This window comes from Liolophura sinensis, chromosome 6 (genome assembly GCF_032854445.1).
Source record: "Liolophura sinensis isolate JHLJ2023 chromosome 6, CUHK_Ljap_v2, whole genome shotgun sequence".
NCBI classification, from domain to species: domain Eukaryota; kingdom Metazoa; phylum Mollusca; class Polyplacophora; order Chitonida; family Chitonidae; genus Liolophura; species Liolophura sinensis.
In genome coordinates, this window is record NC_088300.1 from 61,590,641 (window position 1) to 61,618,047 (window position 27,407).

General features: G+C 40.5%; 1 protein-coding gene across 1 annotated transcript in view; it reads right to left on the minus strand.

Annotated features, from left to right (window-relative positions):
• The window catches only part of LOC135468498 (gamma-aminobutyric acid type B receptor subunit 2-like), an 82,929-nt gene extending 55,744 nt beyond the window's left edge, over window positions 1-27,185 (minus strand). Inside the window, exons 1-2 of the mRNA XM_064746778.1 lie at window positions 26,741-27,185; window positions 8,089-8,735 (exon numbers count right to left, since the gene is read on the minus strand). Of these exons, the coding sequence (XP_064602848.1) occupies window positions 8,089-8,154 (66 nt within the window). The 5' untranslated portion in view covers window positions 8,155-8,735; window positions 26,741-27,185. The remainder of the gene's footprint in view (window positions 1-8,088; window positions 8,736-26,740) is intronic.
• Between the last annotated feature and the right edge of the window lie 222 nt (window positions 27,186-27,407).

Consider the following 27,407-nt stretch of genomic DNA (forward strand, 5'->3'; position numbering starts at 1 on the left):
TCCCAAGAAAAGGTGTACCGTGAGGAAAATTCAAGAAACTTAAAATGGATACGACATACACTCCTCTTAGAGACAACTGAACTGTAAAATAGCTGTCATAAGTAAATAGGTGGTGCGAATTCTGGGAAAAATATGGTTTCTAGCTTTCGGCAGTTTTCCATGCAAAGTGCGCTTTAACAGCTGTTACCAACCAACGAAGCAGAAAACTGTAATAGATGTTTTGACAAGCCTTAACTAGTGGCTGTCTGAATTGTCCTGACACATATCTTCACCGCGATGTAGAGGCACGTTAGGTATGAGCAACATAAGCTTTCTATTCGGGTGGTGTCCAACATACACAGCACGAACACGTGAGCTCTAGCCCCTACTTGTAAGTGTCTACACCGCTTACTTTATACGTACATACTTTTTAAGGCTTGTAGAAATTGTACGTATACATGAGAGAGTTTCAGACTACTTTTACTACAGTCTGTGCGAGGGAATGTTTGCCGGGAAGGCAGGCAAAGAGATGGTTTAAATAAATAATTAAAGGGTTTTCTGTGTATAAAAGTCTTGTCTGATTTGGTTCTCGTAATCCCGTAATCGTATATAAAAGAACCTTTTCCCACAACTACGCCAAGGTAAACATACAGCTGTAAAGGTTCCAATTAATCTATCGGCCCCGATAGCAGAGAGTCCGCTTCGGGAGCGGTAGAGTGACACCTAAGACTTTGAAAGAGGCAGTTGCACTATCCCCTTCATGCTGAACGCCAAGCAAGGCAGTTCCTCCCTTGGCGTTCAGTATGAAGGGGATAGTGCTACAACTGGTTGTAGAGCCATTATCAGTATTATCAGTATAATGGCTCGAGCGGGGCGGCTAACTTGCCTTCGGTAAGTCGTCTCAGAGGATCAGCGCTAGACAAAAAGCGGTGGAAATCCGTCCTGTAACAAGGAGGCACATTACATGCACTCTGGCGATTCCTTCGTACTGAAAATTTGTTAAGTACGATGTTAAACCCTAAGCACTCACTCACTCACTCGCTCACTCCAATTAATCTGTAGCATAAGGCGTTAAAACAGTGCAGGTAATTTAATTGCTATGTATCACTCTATATTCGGTTTGAGCAGTTAACTTGTAGACTCCTTCGCTGTCATTATTCACAGAGCCTGGTGTGCATGGTGTGCAAATATGTATGTCACACGTCGTGAAGTTAGTCAGTACTTTACCTAATGTCCTTGGGTTGAATCGCGTAGTACAATAATTAGTCACGTAAAAGTTACAAATTCTTCAGTGCGATGTCAAACAACCATCAAATCAATCAAATTCTTTCATTACTATCCTGGAAATCACAGGTCATGTCAATTGCCTAGACATCACAAAACTTCGTCGGAAGTTTTCTCTTCTTTCGCTTCTCGTTTTCGCGTCGAACTTCACAATTATGTGCCATTTTACAAACAAACTCCACTCAAACACCTCGACCTGTCTTATAGAACTTTCTACAAAGATGTGGTATTTGTGCACCTACAGTTAAATGACAGCTCGCTACACCCAATTACCGTCCATAATTATCGAGCGACCGTTCGACAGCGCCAATAAATCATAATCAGCTCCAGCTTGCTGATGGCAGCATAAGTGCGCCATTCACTTAATATGTATCAAACTCAATTGATTTTGAAGGATGGCTCTCCAGATACCTATTGCGAGGACCTCTCAGGAAGCAGGTCACTTAAGACGAGTGGCACGTTCACCCCCATACATTGCCACAGTGATTCGCGAGCCTTCGTTTCCTGGACACTGCGTGACTCACGATCGATTCGATCAAAGATGGAATTCTGACGCAACTCTAGCCCCCAACCACGAATTCAACCGTCGTGTAAGATTGTTTCACATTTTGCAAGTGACTTTGAGTTAAACCTGTTATGAAACTCATCATCATGGCTGAAATCGGTCTCCTATATCTAGTGCATGACCCTTGAGAATTCCACATATCATGGACAGCAGAGGCAACCCACCATGGCTGGCTGTCCATAATTATGGCGATACCCCTTGATCGTGGCAGGAATTACCTCCAGCATAGTCGCTCCTTCACCCCGTGTTCCGGCGCAGAGACGGGCCCTGGCGAGAAGCCACAGCGGGATTAACCTTAAAATTAGCCAGGTGTGATGAATGGGTGCGGAATACCTACTACTGTCATTAGCGTTGTCTATTGACAGACGCGAGAAGCGAGTGGACATAAGCCATTATAAATCCCTCAAGCCGACCGCCAGCTCCTAACTACCACCCTTAAGGTTTAATCAGACGTTTCGGCCACAGTTTGTTTTCACGTGACACCTTGGAGGCCAGGTTTACTGATCGATGAATCAATACAACCGACAATAAAATCCCTTTTAAGTTTTACGATAATCCAACGATCTAAGATTCATACCAAGCACAAGATTTAAAATAAACAATGTAAATGTCACGGTTTGAGCGAATGAAGATATCACTCAGGAATGAATGAATAAAATAACTGTGGCTTAACGAAACATTGGCAGTATTGCAGCCATATGGTGGCGACAAGAAATTTAAACCATAAGACAGTGTCAAAGGTATAATACAGCTTAAGACTGACAACTTTCCCTCTATTTCCACAGTACGTGTAAAATGTAAATTTGCAAGAGCTACTAACACAAAATCATAAAAAGTGATTAAATGAAATTTTCATTGCGTTGTTAGTTTGCTTCCCATGCCTGTAAATATCTCAAAATGATTAACAAACGCTTTCAGCAAATTCCAATTCTATATTTTTGACTGTACGTTATTGGAACAGCCAGTAGAATGGTACCACATTTTTGCTTGAGGTTTAACACTGCATCCAATGTCGCCTGAATCGGCAAGCCGATATTGATAATTCTGCATTGCTATGTCGATGACACTAGGTAATAAACCTCATCATTCACAAGATGTTGACTCTGGCTCGACCAGGATTTGGCCTGTCCTCTAATACTGAAGGTATTCGTACTGATAAAAAGGGCCAAACTCTAGGTGACCAAATGTCACCGGCCTCAGATACTCGGCCATTTCTGGCCTCAATCAAATATGAAGTTGAAAAGGTGCTATCCAACCACGAATTTGTATTATTCTGTGTATTCATGTCGAGGAATAAACCGGAAAGTGGAAAAGGCGGACAGGTAATCATAGGACTATGCTTTGTATTGTGTGCATTCGTACCAATAACTTCCATTATATAAGCTTTTGTTATTTACCAAAGAAGATCAATCGTCTTGAAAGGTATTAGAAACAGTTGTCGACATCTTATGTTCATAGAACGACGAGGGGAATAGTTGAATAGTCACACACCATATGTCCATATTTCATTTATTAACTACATCGAACACCCAACGATCTGCCAACGACGTAGAATTTGCTTAATTTGTCCTGTTATATTGTTGCACAACGCTGTGGTCAAGAGTGTGTTACGTACTGTTGGAAGGCAAGAGGTCTCTGAACTTTGTGTAACACAACATAGCATTGTCGACCGCTTTTTGTCACGAAAGCCCCCAGAACAATATGGAAGTGGAACAATCGGAAAGTTTCCCTGCTCGAGACGATGAATTTGAAATGTACCATTGAACAGCAGGATACATCACAACACAAACCTCATACTCTGTACGTTTGGAGATTTCCTTAGATTTTATTCATTGCCCTCTCGTAAACTCCTTCAATCAACCAATCAAATTAGCGAGACCCAGGAACATCATCAAATTAGGCCCGGCGGCCTTAACTTACTCCCAAGAGCGCTGTAAATCCTCGTGTTTCCTATACAAGGCTCTCAATGTGCACCAGAAATAGGCGAAAAGGAAAACATTGATTTTGTCAATGTGTGATAAGAACATTAAGTGGCTCTAAAACACGTAGAACGCGGAATGGTACAAACCCGTTTAATCTGATTAAAGAGCTACCTCCGTGTTACAAATGGTGCGTCTGGTACGGTCAGTGGCAAACGTTATTTTTGACTCTGGCATTGTTCAAGAGCTCCCTGCTGTGCTCCGGGGTGCTCCAATCAATGCCTATTAAGTGAGGGGAACATTTCAGTTTGAACACGGCGTGGATGGAAACACACTGCTAGTGTCAGACCAAACTGCTATCAATCAGTACTCGATTAACAACTGACAGAGTCCGATAGCTCGATCTTCTCCAGACAGTCAGTGAGAGCAGAGCCTCAGCTCTATAGCCCTGTTATCCGTACCCACTGCCCCGACCGTGGCACGTCGAGCACACATGTGTCGCAGACCAGAACCCACTGGGGCTAAAGCACCGAACACTCTCCTTCCCAGAGAGATCGATCTGGTAATTTCACAATAAGAATACCTAACTAATCTGGGATTGGTAAGCGCCTGAGGCTAACCTAGAGCAGACAATGACAAATGGTCCCAGTGTCACACGATCTGGCATTCCACAACGTTATATAACCCAACACTTAGTATCTCCGTCCGTGACAAACTGTTATTCAATTATTCACAGAACCAGTCTTTCCTGACTGAAAATGTGACTGCCATTTGTTACGCAGTGCACGAATCCTATAAAAGGTTTAATGAAATACACCGAGGGATTGTGTCGATTGACTAATGCAAAGAAATGTTTGTGTTACTAAGTACGAATCCGCAATTGCTGACACGAGTACATTTCGTTCTGATCTGAATTAAAACTTGCTCACAGATTCCTAAGAAGAGCTACAGACAGCTACATAGGTCCACTTGTCTACCAGCCGTAAACCCCCACAGGTTTAGGGTTGCTTGTAGTACTTTCTGTAAATTGCAAAATTTACATTTACTGACACAAAATGGAATCTAAACAAGATGATAAATCGGGGTATCCCAATTTCAAGCAACAATCTGGAGTACTAAGTGTATACGTAATCAGGTAATGGAAACCGAGGGCGTCATGAGGTCACAGTTTGTAGGGATGCAGGTGATTTCTTTTACAGATGAAAAAAATGGGCTGATAAATGGGGCAATGAGATAATCATGAAACATACATAAAATGATACAGATATGTTATATGACTTTTCTCTAGAAAATATAATTACGTCTTAAAAATTTCCTCTTTGGTTCTTCCAGGAGAACACTGGGACAGCATACAGAAGTTTTACTAAAGACAGCTATTTTACTTAGCTTGTAGCAAGCAATATTAGACGGTACATCATTCTCCCGTTCATAATAATTGGCAAATGTTGACAACTGTGAAATTTTTGAATGATTGATCAAATGCAGATTGAGTAGGGGTCACTTTGACACAACTGCCTGAGCCTGATTTTTCTTCCTTTTTTCGTAAATGACTATGTCGTACCTCATTAGGCGACCTGATTTACGAGGAAAGTTACGAAAATATGATTTACGAAGTTTTGGAATAGAGGGCCTAAGGTAGAAAAAGGAGTGTGTAATTGTTTTAGTGAAATTTTCTATTTAAATATGAAGTCCCAATGCGTTCCAGAATTACACGGTAATGTGTCCCACGTGACCTGTTTAACTTTAGGACTAAAATAAAATCAAATAAATTGCAAAATGTGAACATTATATTTCCCATGACACTGAAAAATTGCACGCAATAAATCTTGAAAAGAGCATTTTTTCTTTAAAAAAAACAAAACAAATGCATATGTTTGCAAGACAGTTCACACGAATATGTCTGAGAATGGCTGTACCAGCTTGTCGATAACATCAGATGTATACCCACACGAACCGAGGTTTCGTCAGACATACTTAGCTACACTCTACAGACTTTATACTCTGAAAAATGAAAAGAAATTCATTCGTATGAGGTCTTGTTGCCAAATGAAATGATGGCTAAGAAGATCTGGAAATCAGAGGACAGAGTTACTACTAACTGGTACTAGGCGTCTAGGTCTTGTGAGAATAAGGTGACGAAGCCTGTGACACAGTGCTCAATTCAGTCAAAGATAACCATGCAGAGCAACTTGGTCTAGAAATGTTTAATTTTCTAAAGACTCTGAACAAAGCTTTGACCATAACATATAACGTTGTAATATGTGATATGTAACTTTCAGGTTTTGGAGAGTAATAATTCGTAAGGAAAGTAGAGCAACTCTCTGACATGTGAGAGATGCCGCTATCAGAAAATTTGTCATGTAGTCCTACACAGAAATTGGCTTGTATAATTATGGACCCGTAAATACGTGTTTTTTTCACAACCAAAAGGTTAATAATGCTATTATGCTATTAGCCTACTCATGCACTCACTGCACTTGATATACACAACCTAAAATCTACCCTTCAGATCCAAAATGATTCTGCAATGTTCAACGCTGAACAACGGCGACGAACAATTAAAGTAATATAAAATCAACATGTCAACAAGCTTTTCACAACCTTATGTTTGCACAAGTGGAGCCACTGAGACTCAGCCATGCTCAGAGAAACGGCTATGTACAGTGACCTACAATGTTCACGTTTTGCAATGTATTTGATTTTTTCCCAATTCTATAGTCAGCAATGTAAGTTAAACAGGTTACGTGGGACTCATTAACAATGTAAACCTGGAACACATTAGTACTTAATATTTAAATAGACAATTTCACCAAACAATTGAACAAACCATTTCCGACCTTAGACCCTTTATCTCAAAAGTTAGTAAATCAGTTTTTCCTGTAAATCACCTGGCCTTATGGCGCTATAGAATTTAGGTGATGTAATTAAAGGATATATTAAAGGACACTTGGTTTTAACATCTTAGTGTGGAGTATATGATGTGGCCTAACATCGTATAATAAAACTACTCCGCTGTCTTCTAGGGGCGTAAAAACAGCTTTCAACTACAGTTTTTCGAAGGCACCCACGGTCATTCCGGGCATTAAGAAGCCTGCTTTGGTGAGAGCTGCCAAAGCAACTTTGTTGGGGGAGAGCCCGAAGTGGGGTCGCTAAACTGGCCCCGCTTTCCCAGTATGTTCATCGATGACGTCATTTCCGAATATTTCCGACCATTGACGAAAATTATGCATAAAATAGAGGGTTATTAAAGAAACATAAAATATGTCTCAAAGATGAAAATTTTTACTCTTTGTTTTCCTTTAACGAAACAGTTAGGGAAAATATGATTTCCGAAGCTTTCGGAAAGTGACCCCTGAATTATATCCACCGTGTGTTCCGTAACAAGTGGTTAAGGCCGTTGATTAATGTCAATGTGCAAAGTTCCCTGGTATCTATGATAGTACTATAAAAGGGAGCTATAAAAGCGAGCTATAAAATGTTAAAAATTATCAGCAAGGAATACACAAAAACAACGGTATTGGATGTACGCCTATCAGGTGATAATGGGTAGGTTAAGTACTCTCATACACAAAGACTTCAGACATTCATGTGAACAGCGGTATCAGATGTCAGACCCGATGGTCGGATTCTGATGTGCTGTATTAATGATGTATGAAGGCCTGTATAGTGTAAAAGACCCACAAGACTACCACTATCATCATATGGGTCTACTTACACTGATGATTAGATGACGACAAGCCAAATTGGTTAAATGTGAGATCATATTACCGACTCATCATCGACCTATAAAAACTGAATACTCTTAAGATCCTTATGCTATGGTGGTATACCTGGAAAAAGTGACAAAGAGCGAGGCAGTTGGGCTAAGCATTATTATAATCGATGAGAAGGAATATATGGCTTCAGCAAACATCTTATGGTAACCGCGATGTAAGGAAGCCGTATTTGATGATGGCAATATAGCAAAGGTTCCAAGAAAAACGGTACGGCTGTGTGCATCAGAAAAGATAGGAAAGCCAAATACCAAATGTATAACATTACTTAGAAAACGTATAGGGAAGTATCACAGTTTTGGGTGATTACTATACAAAGGATACCGTTGTTTGGTAATCTCGTGAGTAAAAACAACCCCCCCCCCCCCCCCAAAAGACGACTTTTCGAGCTTGTTGGACACCTACCCTGGGAAATAAGTAGTTTTATTACTGAGATTGTCAATGTTAACCTTCTCATTGTAAAACTGTGCTAACGCAAGCTTTACTCTCTGCACACGCTGTGACAGTTACTATTGTAACAGTTAAACATACAGATATACTTAGAAGGAGGACATAAAAGGACACATACCTTACTGTCGTTGAAGTACATCTTAAGCTCGTAATCCTTCAACAAGGTGCTATTATCGTTGACCATTCCTAAGGCCAAATCCACGGCCGGAATCACACCCAGGCCAACATTGCCTTCACTGGTAGGAAAAAAACCCTATAATGTTTATTTCCCGTTTCGGTGTCACAAGACGCACTCCACAATTGAATAGAATAACCAGTCGAATAAGCTGCTGGACTATTTCCATCTTACCTAGACGTTCCGTTTCCCATTCTAAGCAAGTGAAAAACAGATCTGTATTCCTTTATGTCTAATGAACGAAGAAGAATTTCTTAGACTCAGATATATCCGCTCCAACACCGGGGAAATCCGAAAAGCATTCCAAGACTTAGTAGCTAATGCTGTCGTCTGACTGTACCTAAGTCATCCCTGAACAATTTATTCCCTTTCCTGGACAGCACACAAAATTCCTGGTTGATCCTCCATATTTTTTTCTCGTAGAGAATCATTTAGGACATGTCATCCAGGCTGTAAAGCACGAAGACTTTTGGCGCATTCTTGGAGCCCCGCTAATACCAGAGCAACCAACGATGCTATGGTGATACAAGTGATAACATTTATCCGGGTCTTCCACGCTCACCCACGCGCTGCTCCTTGTAGCTGGAAACCTGCAGTGGAAAAAAAAAGGGAGATACAATAGTATACAATTATTGGTAGACTATTGATGAGGTAGGACTACAGCACAGCTGTGATGGAAAACAGCCGGAAGGAGAGGGAAGTAATAATCCAGACTTTCACCGCTGGTAATTTAACCATGAGCACCAGGATAAAACACAAACTTGTTGATTTTGAACTCTTAATAGCCTACGCACCATTTGCGCTGAGAAACGAAGGAAAATAAACCGCGCTGTCGTCAGAACGTTTTCTTGCCTCTATTGGTTTCTGCGGATAGGGTCGGTATGTTATAGACGGTGGCTTCGCCAGTCTAGGTTTGATGGGTAAGCCTCTCCCCAGGGATCACTTCTGCTGGTTACAGCTAGGCTTGATTTTCACAACATGACCGCTACAATTACACATCATCTCCCCGCTGGATTCACCAGAGCCTGTGTTAACTACCAAACGTAAAGAAACGCGAGGGGAAAAAAGTTACTTTTAACTCAACCGGTTACAACTAAATACGTCGGCAAAATATTTCACTAACGATTTTCCGCCTGTGGCTGGAGGCAGTTTCATTTCCACTGGTGAAGTTCTTGACGGCCCCACTTTTATTGACTGACGATCAATCTATCGAGGTCTCCCAACGACCTACTTCCCGATAATGGGATAGTTCAGGTGCCCAGACCAGAAATTTTCCTACCAATATAACGGTTTTCCTAAAAGCCAAATGTTGGGTTGGAATTTCGTTGCTTTCCAAATGAGCCCGTGTAGCTACTTGTCCGTGCTGAAATCTTGTAAGGAACTTGTTAAGACTCATTCCTTTTACGCAGTAGTTTGAGTATAAAAAGGTTTGGCCCAATTTGGTGTTTGTGTGAGGTGTATAACTGGGGCCAGTGCAGTTGGCCACTGGAAATCAGCTAGTCGTTCAGTCAGTTGGTCTTGCAATCAGTCAGTGAGGTCATTATTGTTCTGAACAGCCAAACAATCAGTCAGTCACTCTCTCAGTCAACTCAAATAATAAATAAATTTGGTTTCGGATATTTTATTGGTATTTGCTGTATGTATATGTTGTAATAACCGTATGTTAAAGTTAAAGGAATGCCGAACTTGAAGTTTTAATCATTCAAAAAGACACCATTGACAGGTTTTAAGGACATATCGTCTTTGTCATCGAATGACTATGACTATGACAGCTAGTGGTGATATGTTGGTAGTCTCTGCAAAGATTATTCATCACCATTACATCAAACGAGGGGATGTTACGAAGTGCTATCAACGTATGTCCCGCTCGTATACGTTTGATAAGACACTATTCATCTACATAGCAGTGTTTCAAATACTCTGCATTCACAACAAGATTTAATTGCCAGTAAGAAAATTTGACCAAAACTGAAAATCTCTGTTGTCTTACATATATGCACAGCACATGCATGAAATTGCTTTGAAGCAAGTGTAACCGGTTGAAAGCTTGCACTGTGCCGAATTTTGGAACGAATGAATGATTATGGCTTAACGACACATCTGCAATATCTCAGCCATATCTGGATTTTAGGCTAGTTCTCATCAATAGCATGCTCTGGCATTAACGGGATGTCGTAATGAAGGTCTGCAGCAGTATGTGTTTAAAACTCATTTATGGACAGGAATTACTTAAATCAAAGGTTAACAGATCTTGTCCAGAAATTCAAATTTCTAAATCCATTCTAAATTAAAATGATTTTGGAATCACCATGTTGTTTATCGGGTTTCCTGGAGTTGGGCACGAAAACTATGCGGTGTGTTTTCGCTTCATGTACAAAGTTTGTCTTTCATGTGGGCCCAAAAACATTGGGGCGAATTATTGAAAAAACAGATTTCTCTCAAAGTCCATGTTTAGTTCATGAATGTAATAAATCCTTTTCATTACCCGGGAACATCCAGTTATTTACACAACTATAAAAGCTTGTATTCACATTAAAATTCAAATAGTTTCCTCTGTGTGGCATGTCTATGGTTTCTCTTCAATAATCAATTACATGGACCGTTATGCGATTTTCTCTCGCCACTCAACCCCATTAGTATATTCTACCGGATAATCACACTGATGCTCGGTGCGCCCGGTTATCATATTGGAAGATGAGTATTTGCAATAATGCCAAGCAAAACCATTTCCATTATAATGGGGAAAATGCATTATTTAATTACTCTTGGGTGCGATGAAGCTTGTCGCACGGGGCACGTTATACCACTGAAACAAAAACCCGATGGGCACTCGGCGGCAACTAGACCACCCCTTTAAAGTCCATTTAAGAGCAATTTCCGATATTAATTCACCCCGATGCGACTGGAATCAATGCATGCGAAAGTTGGAAAGGCGAAACACACCTGAAGAGTTTTCGTTTCGCTAACAGAGTAGACCTGATCGGTTGTGGACCGACTGGTTTTAAGGTGGGTCCCCAGAGGCTCTCTCATGCAGTAAAACGAATTTATAACATCACACAGGCCGCGCAATCCATTTACAATATTATTATTCTAATATTATGTAATATTATGTAACCCTTCGCTTGAACTCGACCAATCGCTCACGTAACTAGCTGTTGGTGTGAACGGGTAAACCTCGGGTAAGCCTCAGTTCACGCTTCCACTCACAAAGTAACAACTAAATACACGTAGAACAATCGACTTTTACATGCTGGAGCCATTTTGTGTTCAATACTGTAACGTTCTACGACGCTGATTTCTAATTATTTACTTTTCGAGTGTGTTGTAGTTTCCGCCAAACTTAATGACAACATGGCTTAAGAGAAAGCACATCACATGACTAAAGACATGGTTCAAATCAGCTTACCAAATATCTGAGCTCAGTTGGTTAGCGCGCTTGCGCAGCGTAATGACCCAGGAGTCGCTCACCAATGCGGTCGCTGTGAGTTCAAGTCCAGCTCATGCTGGCTTCCTCTCCAACCGTACGTGGGAATGTCTGTCAGCAACCTGCGGATGGTCGTCGGTTTTCCCCTAGCTGGTGCCCGGTTTCCACCCACCATAATGCTGACCGCCGTCGCGATAAGTGAAATATTCTTGAAATAAAAAAATAAAAAAAAAAAAAAATATCTGACAAACTGATGTGGATTACTACAACGCATTTTTAACCAGTAAAATGTTTCAAACACATTGTTTTAATCTCTTGAAAATCATCCACTTATTTTATTTAATCTGCACTTCTCCAGAATAATACGACCGCACTTCATCAGGCTCCAAACACACCTCCTGACGTAAAGCCTCAGCTGAAACGGCCAAGTACCAAGAACGGGTCGGCTGAAGTGAAGGACCGTCGTCTTTGTTCTCACTGGTACTGCCTGGCTTAAGAGTTCAAACTGTTCTGTCAATACCACTATCCCTTGGACAGTAGTAGAGGTTGTGAGTTCGAATACAGTTCTTTTTGGCTCGGATGCAGCTTTGCATATGGTAAGATGTGGTTATTTGTCCCGGTTTCCTGCATCCACAGAGCCGATCGGATATGTTTAATACTCTTACAGTCCACTGCACACACGAAAGACAAATAAATAAACAAATTTAAACTTGTGTTACCAGCATATCAACATTTATATTTGAAACCGGGTGAACAAGCCAGAGGTTTCTGAGTTATTGGTATAGCAATATCACATTCTTCGCTAAGCGCTGGTTTGGGCGCATACTTTCCACCACCATTTACACGCGCTGCTGTTTATTCCAGCTTTCACATTGTCACATTTCCATCCATCAATCAATAAATATTAAAGCTTTGGTAATCCGCAGAGCAATGTTTTTATATTTGTAGTTTGAAATTATCGGAATATATCAAAATGTGTCGATCAAAATACGAGCTGACAATAGGCATGCCTTCGTGATGGACGAAACCTTTTAAAGAATCGCTTGATGCCCTAGTTTCCACTGCCAATGTTGTTTGAACGTTGGTCCTTAAGACCTTCCATACATTCCTCATACAATTCAGCCATACAAGTCACAATCGGCAAACAACATAACGGAGTGAGAAACCCGTGAAATGACATGCGGCAGTGTCAACAGACGCTTCCATACCGGGGCGTTGAAGATTGACTCACACAAGAAAGCCATACATTCTCCGGTTCACCTTAATAGAGGGCCTCCTCGCTGAAAAGTACGCAAAGCTGACGTACACATTTCACCGGTAACAAGTAAAAAGCGTTGATAATTTGCGCCGAAAACGTATATAACAGCCATTTCCGGTCTAAACCGGAAATGAGGAAGGGTGGAGCTTGCAGTCGATCTATACATGCGCAGACACGTTGGCAAACATCATTTCCGTTTGATCAAATAGGAAATCAATGCAAGTACATAGCACAGGTCCCTACACTAACAGAGTGCGGCACATATACCGGATTCTAAGCCCTTGGCCTGTTGGTCCATCCTTTGTCCTGCCTGGCGGAGCATTTGTGTTTTCTGCTCCTCGAGCTGTGTCAATAATTTCATATTGGATTCATCTTACATTTACCATCACAAAATAAGTATTGATCGCCTGGCGCCGTGTTACGACGCTAAGGAAAGGCCTCGCTTTTGAGCTCCTATAGACAGTCTAACGCCGTGCTGTTACTCCAAGTATTTGGATTAGCGGTAACCGTCTATGTCCGGCCATCAGTATCGATCTATTGGTGTATTGATTGCCGATTAACGATTACACATGATCAAGTTACGAATGTATTGATAGCTCTATATTAAAATCATATGATTCACAGATTTAATGCATATGTTTATCGATTTATTGATTGCTTCATTTATGTTATATTAACTTTGATGCTCCGAGCCACTCATTAGATACTTAGTATAGCATATGATGTTTTATGGATATAGGCTGTTTTGCTTCCTGGTCAGTGCAGTAATCAGTGATGAACAGATCTTGCGACTACCTCTACGTGCAACGTATATTTCAACCAACTTCTCAAGGGGACGTCTGATCTGAACTACATTGTTAAAGCGAGCATTCAGATAGTAAAAATCATGGAAGTGTTTTGTTAAGCACATGTATGCCTTTTTCTTTTCCTAGATTAGTTGCAAAGGACTTCTCCAAACATAATAATGGTAATCTTTTTAATCCAGCGACATCGTATAGTAGTACACTCTCTGTCTTCAACACGATTGTAACACAGGACTCACTGAAATCCTTCACTGCATTTTGGTATTCTTTTTATTTATTTGTTTATCTTCTTCATTTGATTGGTGTTCTACGCCATACTCAAGAACATTTAACTCATACGACGGCGTCCAGCATTACGGTGGGAGGAAACGGGACAGAACCCGGGGAAAACCCACGACCATCTACACGTTGCTGGCAGATCTTCAGAGGTACTACTTTTAACGTGAGTAATAATGAGATATAATGTTAATGACACGGTAACGTCGACAGACAGCTTTCAATATTTTTATATAGTCTTCAACGAGACTTTGGAATTAAAAAGACAGAAATTCAGTTTTGGAAAAAGTCCGTACAATTTTAGAACTTTCTTGCGCTCATTAATACACTATCTTTTTAAAACATTTGGCTGATTGATTTTGCAGAACATGAGTGAGTGAGTGGGTGCTTGGGCTTTAACGTCGTACTTAAACACTTTACGCACAAAGCAGTACTTTGATCTAGTGCTGCTTCACCGAGACGACTTACCGAAGGTAAGTAAGCCGACTCGCTCGAGCCATTATACTGATACGGGCCAACCAGCCTCTGCACTATCCCCTTAATGCTGAACGCCAAGAGGAAGTTACAACTGTCTCTTTTAAGACCCGAAGGTGTGAAGCGGACGTTCTGCCAACTGAGCCATCGGGCGTGGTGCAGAACATGACATCTTGCAAAAAGAAAGTAAATGATCACAAATTATTATTCTAAAGACATCAAGGTAACGGTTGGTCTTTTCCAATATCTTTTATCACCATTCGTCATTTCAATAGGAAAGCGTATTATCCTCGAAATCAGCGGGCTAATCAGAGTGCGTTCGACAAAGCCCAAGGATACTCAGGATTTCTTTGTCAGAATTCTCTCTTGTTTTTCGACTTCCGTTGAAGAATTCCTCTCTATAAAAGAATTACCAATCTGATCAAGTCTTCAATGCATTGGCTTGTATTGCAATTTCGGCCCTCGCTGAAAGAAGCCACTCTAATCTTCGGCCACGTTAATTATCTAGATACAACAGCTTCGTCAATATGAACTGCCCCGCTGGCAGAATATCTTTTTTGTGTATTTTAGGAAATCGAGAGGTAAATTCTACTGAGAAAATGACTGAATTAACTTCACTTTTACTTCGGCAAGAGAGAAATATGAGCCTGTATCAAGGCTTTGAAGTGCAAAAATACTCTTGCGCCGTCCGCGCTGGCGAAGTTACTTGGCCTGTTTTGATAAATTGTGTATATCTCTCGCAAAACAAATATTAACTTTCATTATTCTAGAGCTACCACCACCAGCGTATTAACGCTAATTTTTCTACTAGGCGCCGAAGATCAACGACGAAAATCATGAGAATTTATATGACGAATAAATAACTTTGTTAACTGAAAAATTTTAGACATTCCGTGACATCTTATTGCAATTCTAGCAACTGCATCAGCACGCATACATGTAAATCAAAAAACCATATCCTTAAACAAGTATCTGGGTTGCGCATAAGGAGACTCACCAAGAATACCAATTAAAGTTCGAATTACCTAGCCTACAATTCAACATAATGACCATGCGCACAGTGACCATATTGTGAAAAATTACCTTTGCAGCGCTTTTCATTAATTTATTTATCTATTTCCTTATTTATTTATTTTGATTGGCTTTTAACGCGGTAATCAGGATATTCTCTCTTATGGCGGTCAGTTTTAGGTTTACCTCTGACATATGCTATCCGAGTACGGAAACTAATAAACGAGCATTGTACACGAATTTGATACGATACAATACATTCACCTAGAATATCTTTTCTTCGTCACTGAAACATTTCGACTGCTTCTCTTTGGGTGAATCCTTCCTAATTTCTTACTTCTTATTCATATGGGGTTTGTGTTGAACGTTGTTTTGAAAATTGGTCGGGCGATTATTGACCTGGAACTTCTATTGTAGTTGGTTAGCTGGTAAAGGAATGCCTGTTTCGACACCTAAAACACATACTGTCACCTGTAGAAGGAGGTCAGGCGTATTGATATTGGTGAAAGGCACGTGATAATCAAACTTTATGTAAGACAACTTGAGCGGCCTTTTGAGCGCTATCGACCTATAGCTAAGGTGAGAAATGTGAACGCTCAGGAATCCCTGGTCAAACCAGCAACTCGTATGTTCTAGAGATTGAAACATCATAACTACTATAGGTCACCATGCGACAAACGCTTTTGGGTTTGTCGTACAAACGGTCGTGGGTTTGCCCCGGGTTGCAGCCAGATGCCTCACACCATTATGCTGGCCACCGTCGTGATTGTGAAATATTCTTGAGTACGGCGTAAAACACCAATCAAATAAAGAACTAAATACCAACGATTCCACTGTGGCCTTCTTCTGACCATATTGGGACCAGTGATGTCACTTCAGCTTTTTGCCAGTTGTCACACATAAATTGCTATGTTTCATCATTCGGAATGCATCTTCATTTAAAGCTATGAATGCATTTAACAAGTGGACCTTGAAACGTACTATTTCAGGCCAAAAATATTACTGTAACTTCACTGAAACCCTCTGGGTCCCAAAAGGCCACCACAGAATCATTTTTTTGTTTTAAATGTATTTTAGACGGTTAGAAAAATTCTAAAAAAAAATGTTGAAACTGTTTCCTTGACAGTGTTTAATGTGATAAATACTTTATTTTTGTGTTTTCTTTGCGTTTAAATCTATCTGAGAGCTTCGAGGTCATGAGGCCAGTTATTCACGGCTAATTAGCACTAACAAAAGCGGCCATAACGCGTCTATAGCTACTCAACTGAAATTTGAAGGCCTGCGGCCTGAAGGTCTATGCCGAATTACAGCCGACAAACGCCAAATAGTTTTGTACTTTACTTGAAGTAGTGCCGTGTGTAAAAGATACCGTACTTGGATGACCTTCGTATTAATGTAACGGTGTTTCAAATGATATCATTCTCTATAAATAATTAAGTGTTTTGAAGGGAATGTCTCCGATCAGTTGACAGATGCACGCCAAAAAATACATCGTTCTGCCGCAGGCTTTTTCCATTAAACACAGACCCCCAGGGTGGCGTGTGACGAGACTAGCACTCCCCGTTGTCAACAAATAGGCTGTGTGAAGATCATCGAGGGACCAAATATCGACAGACTCATATTTTAAATATTTTTTCCACGGATAATGCACACACCACAGAAAGTAATTCTAAAACAAAAGTCTCAAAAGTGAGAGATACATGAATTTCTACCTGACGATGGATGTCTAGGGGATTATTTTCGTAGACGTTTAATGATAGCTGTATCTGGGCTAAGAATTTACACTAGCTCCGTCTCACTGCACTCTGCTTATTGCATTGTAAGGGCCTATGGGACGTGTATCGTCTATATGCCTTGCCACTCTCATGCTTATCTGACTGTACTTCACCGCAATATATCACATCACGATTGATAAACACAGCCCTGTCAGCCGAATCAATGTACGTAACACTTAGGTCTGTATTGTTCGTGTCAGGTTCTTCCTGTCCGTTTGTTTTGCGTCCTGTTGTATGTACCCTGTATAAGTACAAGTGTATGTACGAGTGCAGATTCTAGTGAACGCTAAGACAAGCACACACGAGAAGAAACGGATATAGATTCCATGCCTTCATTACACATTGTCCAGCGTATAGTCCCGTCGCCCAGTTATTGCGCTTATTTTGTTATCGTCAGGACCTCATACAAAGGGGTTGGTAAATTTTTCACATCTCATCATCCGCAGTTCACAAGAGAATGGTTAGTAAAATGTGCTAAGTGAAAGGGGCGTAACATATGTATTACAAATTCCCTGATTCTGCGCATGATCACGGTAAATAAATCTCACTATCGTCAGTTAGGTAGTATACTGCTCCATCTAAAATGATATTTGTTAAGTATTATCTACTATAAAGACATGTTAAAACGAACACTGTCAGAATTATACGTTCAATAAAATAATCAGGTGAGGTTATATACAAAGAAACATGATCACCCTAGTCCATCTTCAAAAAATTTGTAGATAATGGTTTTGAGTATATTGTGCACAGTGATAGATACAAAGTGCATTAGCATTATTAGAGTATTTATTGACCTATCTGACGATATTACGGTTGTTTGCGAAGAACCCGTTATGGCGAAACACAGTGTTAACTCGGTGGCGTCCTGTTTTTTTTTTACATTTACTGCCAGCACACAAGCTAATTCCTCAGCCCGCAGTAATTCTATCGCAAACAAGCACTGTTTATAGTCTTCAGTGAATCACAGGCAGAGTCATGACAAACGTATAACAGCTTTTGATGACGTGAACAGATATACTGATCAATAAACCGCATGGTAAATGCTGGGATATTAAGTCATAAATCGGTAATACTATACCCTTGGTTAAAGGCATACGTTGGTCACGGTCTGATCTATTAAGGATTCTGTTTATTAGCCAAGGGTTGTAGTTTTTTGCACCTTTTTTCTCTCTCACGACATGATAAGGTACTTTGTAAGGACTACGATAAAAACAGTACAATAAATTCAGCTTCATGACTTAGTTATGAAAAAACAGTACCAGGTGTCATAAAACGGTGAGATTTACCTTAGATATAAAGCAAATTCTGAGAATGGATTCAAACAAAACTGTTGAAGCTTAGCGGGAAAGGCAGAAAAAATGGAGTCAAAGGCTTAAAAAACAAAAACAAAAAACAAAAAACAAAAACGTTTTTCGAAATTGGCCACTTGGTCCGTCCATATATGTATGGGAATATATATCTACTGCATGTGTGGGATGAACGATGAAATGCCTGTTACATTATGTTATGTTTCGATTAGGTAGCATTAAACATGACTGTTGAAAGTGCTCACTGATGCCGAGTGCTAGCTGTCAGTGAATACAAACTAAAAAAAGTTTTCTCATGGGTAACATTTAGCGAAATACACTCATGTGAATTACATAAAGAGGCAGCACAGATTTATCATTTTCTCGGTACAATATTTACCACACCACATGACATATGATTATTATCTGCTTGAACCGGAGGTAAGATCTGCTTTTAGTTGAACAATTGTAATTTCCAGGTGAGGTTACATTCAGATGAGAACAAAGCATCATTCCTGTTTATATACTTTCGATTCCGGTTCCTATTCCATCCGCTTGTTATACACTTGGATACAATGTTATCAAATTCTTACCCTAGGTGTGTAGGAGGCCATGTTCTCTTCCTACACTGTGTTTTAATACGAATGTGCAACGGAGGGAAATTAGAACGTAACAGAGTCGAAATATTCTTCAGGCAAATTGGAGATAGATTTCAGGGTAAATTGGAAGAAATAGCTTCTTCAAGAAAAACAACATACAGGTTAACATCCAATTTCCTCTGCTTCAAATGGCTTCCAAGAAAGAAAAATGAAAGAACACAAAAACGATCAAAGAAAGAAAAATTATTCTTTATTTTTTTTCGATGGCATTGGCAGAATAGAGGGTTCTTTATTCTTAGTCCAGAACACATCTTTCCTTGTTTAATGTCAATATTCACCGTTCAAATGTCTCAACTTTCGGGTTTGACAAATACCTATTTGCTTCTGGGACTTCGTCTTTTTCCCTCCTCCTTAATATGTTCAAAAAATACCAAAAAGTTGAGTTTGAAAGATTGGAACGCAGCTAATGGGAGTCTGTTGCCTGATACGTCAAATGTTTCTGACGGAAAATGACGGACGTTGCTTTTTGCTTTAGGAGGCTGAAACATAATAGCCCTGATCGGTTGTCCACAAAAATAACAGGCATGTAACAGCATATTGCGCATTATCCGTCCTTACATCACAGAAAGCTATGATTAGTCTGCATAGCTTCTGCACAAAATCTAATTGCAACATCGCATTACTAAATACAGTATCTATGATCTGTACGAATACAGGTAACATTACCTTTTGTTTGTGACGAAGAGTGACACGTAGCCGTGGGAGGACAGGCATAGTTGTGTCCGTATAGTGTTTCTGGATGTACAGCTCTACAATTTGAAGCAAAGAATGGTGAAGACAAAACCGTCTGCGGTCGACATTCTAGAGGCCGGATCAAGTAGCTCGTTTTGCACAACGGGCTTTGGCCAAGTTCCAGCTCAAATGAACGAGAAAGCACTTTGCATGGAAGAGAACAACCCTCTCCTACAGGCACAGGAATGTAATGAGTCCGTCAAACAGCTCGCATTGCAGAGACCGTTTACTGTCATATAGTTTTCAACTGACTATAGGAGAGCATTCAACTCCGCCCAAAAGCCAAACATTGCAGAGAGATACAGTTTCAATCCATTCGGTTATTAACGATTATCCCCCCTCCCACCGTACTGGAAGCTTTGATCATCAAAGTCAACGCTTACGGCCAATTATCCGCCTAAAACAGCTGTAACCGGAGATACTTTCGGTTGACTTTAAATTGTCGTGTATAAGTTGTGATACCTTTGGATTTCTCACTCTGAGTACTGAATAGCGCCGCATACAGCCAAACCCAAAAACCTTCGCCCGTCGTTTTCCGGACACTGACTGAGCACAAAGATGGCTTAGTCGAGTCACAGAATGGACCGTGTTCACAACACACATCGATCCACATCGGCATATAAAACTCTCTCTACGCCTAACATCATATCGTGCAGAGCACTACATTAATTGCGAAAGGGACCACTCTGAAGAGCCTGTTATAATAGTTAATATGTTTTCAAAGAGAAATCATTATCAATACAATAATGGATTCACCAATGCAACTCCTTTGAGGACTATAAGAGCGGACGGCAAAATAAATACAGGGAAATTTCTTTTCGGATAGACATTAAAAAAACATACGTTAATGCAAACAGTTCCAAGCTATTCTTTGTGGTTTGACTATTTATGGCAGATATTTACTGCAGCAATTCCCAAACTTTTAACTGTTTGAAAACTTTATTTACCAAAAAAATAAGAATGTATCGTTTATAATGTAGCAACAGAGAATATCATACACATCAGGCATTTGTTGGAATAACCTAAACAGCTCAACTTTATTCATGATATAACTGATTTAACGTTACATACCCAAATACAGGTTAAAAAGCCACACTGGTTTCATTTTGATGAACGCCCACATGAAGTACACAAAGAACCTTTTTGCAATAGCCGTGACATTTGATGCATGTTTTGCAATAAAACAAGGTTAAAACTGTGGTATGATATGCCTGAAACATGTTAGGAAAAAACATGTATAAAGTCGAAACTTGTAAGTACATGCAGCCCATACCATTCGTCAACTTCGTTAACAAGTGTAAATGTATGCGACATCGCTCGTATTGGAGTTCGTGTCGTCTTGCACCCAGGTCCCTCGTTAAGTGAATGTTTTTGTTGAAGTATAGGAGCTCAATGGTAGGGTGACCGACCTACCGAGTGACCGACAGATATGCAGACGAACAGATGAACGGACAGGCAGGCAGAGGGACACGCAGACAGGAAGACAGGTAGACAGGCAGACGGACAGACAGACCGACAGAGGCAATTGGAGGAACACGCCGACAGGAAGACAGGTAGACAGGCAGCTGGACAGGCAGACGGGCAGGACGACCCACTTATATAGCCGGTTATTTGCAGCAATAAACGATGTTCAAAATGGTATGTATAAGAAAGTGTGTAAAATCTTACACGCAAGTCTTCTCCTGAATGATGGTTGACTTCACACTAATAACGTCTGAAAGTAATGGTCAAAATTTAAGGCAAAAGTTTAAATACAGACTTCCAGCTCTAATTCCCAGCCTCCAGTATATCCAGGCCCAATGTAAAGGACCAATCGAATCAAAGCATTTTATTGCAATCGTTCAAAAGGACACAATGGTTCTCACCTACGCTCAATTCTGCTGATGGTTTGAGCTAGATTTGTTTTTATTTAATCAATTTTTACGCCATACGCAATAACATGACGGCAGTTAGAATAAATGGAAAAAGAACAAGAGAATGACCTGGCAGAAACGATTGCAGTATGATCGTGGGGCGAGTTTCTCCTCTAGAAAGTAATCAAGTCGCCACTTAATTCCCTAAAAAATGGAAGCATAGGTCTAGCATTTATAGGTTCGCGCAAAAATTGCTTCCTCGATCAACTGCAAAGAAAATTCCATTCGTAAAGCAGACCATTACGAAATAAAACTTATGATCAAGTGCCAGCCTTTATTTCACAGCCTTGCCGTGTGGCCCGTACCTAAACCAGATTGAATATAATACCCTTCTCTGTCAAATTTTCATTTCCCCATTGAGCAAACAAACGTCTTTCAGCAGCAGTGTCCCTATACGTACAATTTTAATTAGGGAAATGTATTTCAAAAAATGTCTCTATTCTCTATTTCATGCAATCCATGATAAAACCTCCATCAATCAAATCTGAGAAAGGATGTCCTTTATCTTATCTCTGCACACCACTGACCAACGACAAAGAACACGTTTCGCCTGTAGATATATAGAAAACAATCCAATATACCTGTGCAATAAATTTAAAAGGAATTGTGGAAGGAAGCATGCTATGGGCATACAATCCATATAAACGCCTGGGCATAAAAAATCCAATTGCTACACCCCCACCCCCAACACACACATACAGAAACACGCACACACACTTAATTAGGTCTATTACTGAGTCTATATTACAATAGGGGGCCACCGTGACCTGGGTGTTAGCGTGCCAGCGCGGCGCAATGACCCATGCGGGAGCTTCTCGCCACTGCGGTCGCTCTGAGTTCAAGTCCAGTCTACTTGCTGGCTTCCTGTCCGGCCGCACCTAGGAAAGTCCGCCAGCGACTTGTGCATGGTTTTGGGTCTCTCCCCCCCCCCCCCGTCTCTGTATCCTTCCACCATAATAAAGGAAACATTCTCTCCGACTAACTCCAATCAAATAAATCAAATACATATATTAATAAATATTACAACAAATTGTTAATACATTTCAGTGAACAATGCATTCGCCTGTTTACAATAATACCAACCATTCGTCATGTTTCTATAAAAGACAAGCGATTCTGAATACAAAAGAGTTGCCATTGCCTTTGGCCTCCTAATAACTCTTAAATCCCTTTCTATAAAAGACAAGAAATTTTTTGAAGGCTTCATTTTTTGAAGGCTTCATGATTGGCGAGATATTTACAAGTCTGTATATTCGCGTAGGTGTAAGTGCACTGATGTACCAGTTAAGTGAGGTTTCAGGCCATAGGAACTGTTATCTCCCAAGACATTGGAAATTGTGTGACGCCTTCAGTACTTTGGTAAACTATTGTCCTCTGGGACCCTCTGGCTGGGACGCGTCATCCAGTGCCATTATCTAATGAGCCCCTCAGTGCTGGTAAAGCAGAAAATTATTTTTAAGCCTGATTATGAAAACTGTTTCGTTATGCACATAAGTAACAATTCCACTATTAGCCAATGTGTCTCACCCTGAGTGTCTGCACAAGGTGTTATCATTATAAAGTTTGTATGATGTCTATCGAAGATCAAGACTTTTTTCGAGCGCTATAGGCAAAGTTCTGTGAAATGGTCTGTCTCCGCGCCGATCTTTTCCCTATACCTCACATTTCTTGATGGGATTAAAACTCAGAAAATGTGTTATGTTTCGTCTTAAGTTATTCCCTACACGAGCTTGAGTGCCCTGTATGTACACTGAAGTACACTGCCTCCACAAATTAGTTCGTATAACGAGGTTTCTGGAAGCATCAGTACCTTAAGTACTTTATATTATTGCAGTTACGTGCCAAGATCCGTACAAATTCTTCGTAAAATTGACTCCGGGTTGATTTTGCACAAGATGTGACAACTTTATGATGGTAATAGTTTAGTCAGCGACGGCACCATCATTGCAATGTTAGCCAATGTCTCTTGTCTGGAGGGTTTGTACAAGGTGCTATTGTTATGCATGGCGTCCATTACGGGCCAGAACTTATTCCGTGGCCTTGCCGTCTCTCTCTTGTACCATATAATCTCGGTGTCTCAAGTACAGCTTTGCCCGATCTTCCTTCTGTTAGTTTATCTCTTTATTTTTACGCTCTGCTCAAGAATATTTCACTCATACGACGGCGATCAGCATTATGGTGCAAGGAAACCGGGCAGATCCCGGGGGAACTCACGACCATCTGCAGTTTGCTGGTAGACCTTAACACATACTTCCGAGAAACTTATTTACTGGCCATCATCCATTGGCGCATGCGCATTCTGCATGTACATAGTTCAAAATTCTGGCACCAACGTTTGTGTACTTCAACGACAGACACATAAAACGTTACAGAAAAACGTGACTGATATCAGTTATAAACAGTCGGCTGCACACAGTGAAAATATATTTCCGATGGGCACCTTTTCGCATTGATAGTAGTTCAATACTGATGGTTAGCCTCAGTTGATCTCTATTATCTCTGTTGATCTAACAAATACACATGACCTTATATCGGTCAATACTATACATTTTTCTCTACAAATGACACTATCATTTACTGAGGTATTTTGAATGTTTCACAACATTTAACTTTCAGGGTACTCTTCACTTTGTAATACTCGCATCTTTATCACATCTTTTTTGTGATATCCGTAACTATAGAGCTAAACATCTGTTATAGGGTTTGGAAAACGAAATGACAATAACATAGACCATTAAGTACCGATATTTTGCATGTGTCCGGGTTTGCTTCAATCGCATAAAGTTATATATTTATAGGTTAGTGGTCCGCCAGCCGTGTTCGAGTACTAAATGAAGAACAGGTGTCTGTTTCAATACAGTTGGTTTAGTTATGGCCCTCAGAACTAAGATATAACCACACACGTTCAGCACGGGTTTAGCATGGAAAATATAACCTTCTACACTCGAGTCAGACAGCGCCTGTTTGTCGGCTACAAGAAGATACGGAAAGTAATGACAAAGTAAGTTAACCCTCTCAACCAGCAGTTACTCAGTTGTCTTAAATGTTTTCTAACATGTGCCCAATAAAGAAGATGTAAGAGTGTTGACCTTGAACCCATCATTTGCACCACGGACCGCCCTCTTGAGAATTTAGAAAACAGATGGACTAGCCAAACCAGCCCTAAGGCTGCGTGATGTCAACTCTAATCTCAAACTGACCATTTCCGAGGCCCTAAAAGAAGTAAAGTCATTATCATTTAAACTATGAAAACTGAGTGAGATGGTTCCGAGAAGCGTCGTATTTATCACCCATTTAACCCTGTTGTCAAACTTCACAACAGGCTCCCTTTTTCCTTTTCTGGTAGAGAAAAGCAGAAAAAAAACGAAGTGTTTCCGACTTCGGTCAGGACATCTCCCAGTTAATAGCTACTTAAAAAGATTCAAGGTAAGAGATTCAGATCTGTGTAATGTTTGTCAGGCTGAGGAGACCACTCATCATGTTTTACTCGTGTGTCCGCAGTACACTGCTCAGAGACAAATCTTCTTTTCTGACCTTGTAGACTCGGAATTGTTAACTCAACTCTGAGGAGTGTGCTTTGTCCACCGAAAAATGCAAGTTTAATTTTTAAAGCTGTGGGGAATTATTTATGTAGGATCCACAGATTTTAGGCTACAGGACTGTGGCAATAGTTCTCTATGGATTGACTACGGCTGTTTAGATCAGCCTAAATCCCTGAAACACATCTTATTGCCTTGGGGCAAATCATCCCATGGAATGGAGTCGCCATGTAAACTAATACAGGTATGTATGTATGATAATTAAGAAATGTACCAGTCTCTGCTGAAAGCAGCCTTAGAATGTTTAACATTAACAGTATTTACCATTTGGTTATTTACAAGGTATTTAGCAGTTTCTTACCTACACGGTACTTAGTATTTGTATAGCCAAAAAGTATGTATTTCGAATATGATTGGCCAGAAAACATTTTAGTACCTGTTTAGCCATGAAGTGGTTAGTCACAGCTTGTTATGCATTCAATGATATCTCTGAGAAATAAAGTACAGTTGCTTCAAAATTTTACCTCGGTAATAAATTATTTTGGCTGTAGTTGGCGGTACTGCCTGAATTACTGTATTGAAACGGCTTAGAACGAATAAATAACAGAAAATATACAAACCAACAGAAAAACAGAGTGAGGTTTAAAGTGGTAGGTATACGGTATCCAGGAAGATGGGATTTGAACAGGGTACAGCCGTATAATACATATAAAATGTTTGGTTTCACAGGAGTCAGAGTCATGGGAAGTGGAGCAGTGAGTGCAAGGTGCTCGACTCCTAAACTTGAGCCAAACAAGGTTCTGGTTCAACCCCGGATGTGGGCAGGGAATTTGTAGACTCTTTCAGTCTTACGTTCGTCTTTCAATTATGCGTGCTAATCTGTAAGTTGTCAATTGTAAGTGGTTTATCGTTACGCTGCGCCAATCCATAAAAAATTCTTTGGTATGGTATTAAGCCAAATTCAATAATAAAAGAAATCATTAAAAACTGCTATCAGTTTTGCTGACATTAGGGAAACGAATAAAACAAATCATAGCTACAGTGCAGAAATGGCAGATTTAAAACGTATATATGGCAGTATTAGAAGCGATATGTTTTGAGTTGCACTATGTGATTCATGACCAGGTGATTATTTATTTATGTGGTGGATCAGTGTTATAGAGACTTAACCGTGGATCTAAGTACCATCTGTTAGGACAGGACTGAAAGAGTGCTCTACACAGAAGTGGGATTAAAGCCGCTACCGTGGAACATTTCCTGCAACCACACTTATAGTAGCCGTGAAAAGTTCTAATACTAGGCTCTACCCGGCATTTACGGGATTTGATAAATTCATAGTAACTTCAAACGGAATCGACAAAAACGACAGTCATTCAATTTTGCCTGTGGTTTAGTAGAATGAACACCAACTGAAGTGGCACAGTTAATAAATCAGTTACACTTACCTGTCTCTTGAGGTGACCGTTATGTTAAAATGCCTCCACTCTCCCTTTGGACCGTGCTCATAGTGGCTTTTATATCGCCGGCTGTGGTGGACGGCGGCCAGAACGTTCTCAACACGTATGTTTGACAGATGGGCGTCTCTTACAAATCAGAGCTTGCCGAGCTAACAGGTCGCCTGTGTTGGGATATATCTGATCTGGCGGGCTAGCTGGTGGCCGAGCCGCCACTGATACTTTAGCCGCAATCAATACCTACATGTAACGATCACAAGCCAGGAATCCCCCAGGGTGGAATACCGTTACAAGCTAATACATCTTCCGGGGAAGCGCATTATCCGTGCTGGATTACCCATTTCAAACAGGGAGAAAGATGCCACGACGTACTCGAAAAATGCTAAAATCCAAATTGCCTTTTCGCTGACAGCTTTTTCATCACCGCATGGATAGGGGTCCCTAGCCGGCGAGAGAAGCTGTAACGCTGTTGATGGGGGACAGTTAGAGACTAAACGCTGGCTGTCGACAAAGGCTATAACCATTCACACGTCCTGATGTATCCCCGCTTCACGCAGAATTTTCCAGCATTATTATAAAACCGTGTCTAACACAGACGTTTAATTCCAAGTAACATTTTTTGGGGGGAGGGGGGGGGGGTGAAAGCAATTTAAAGTGT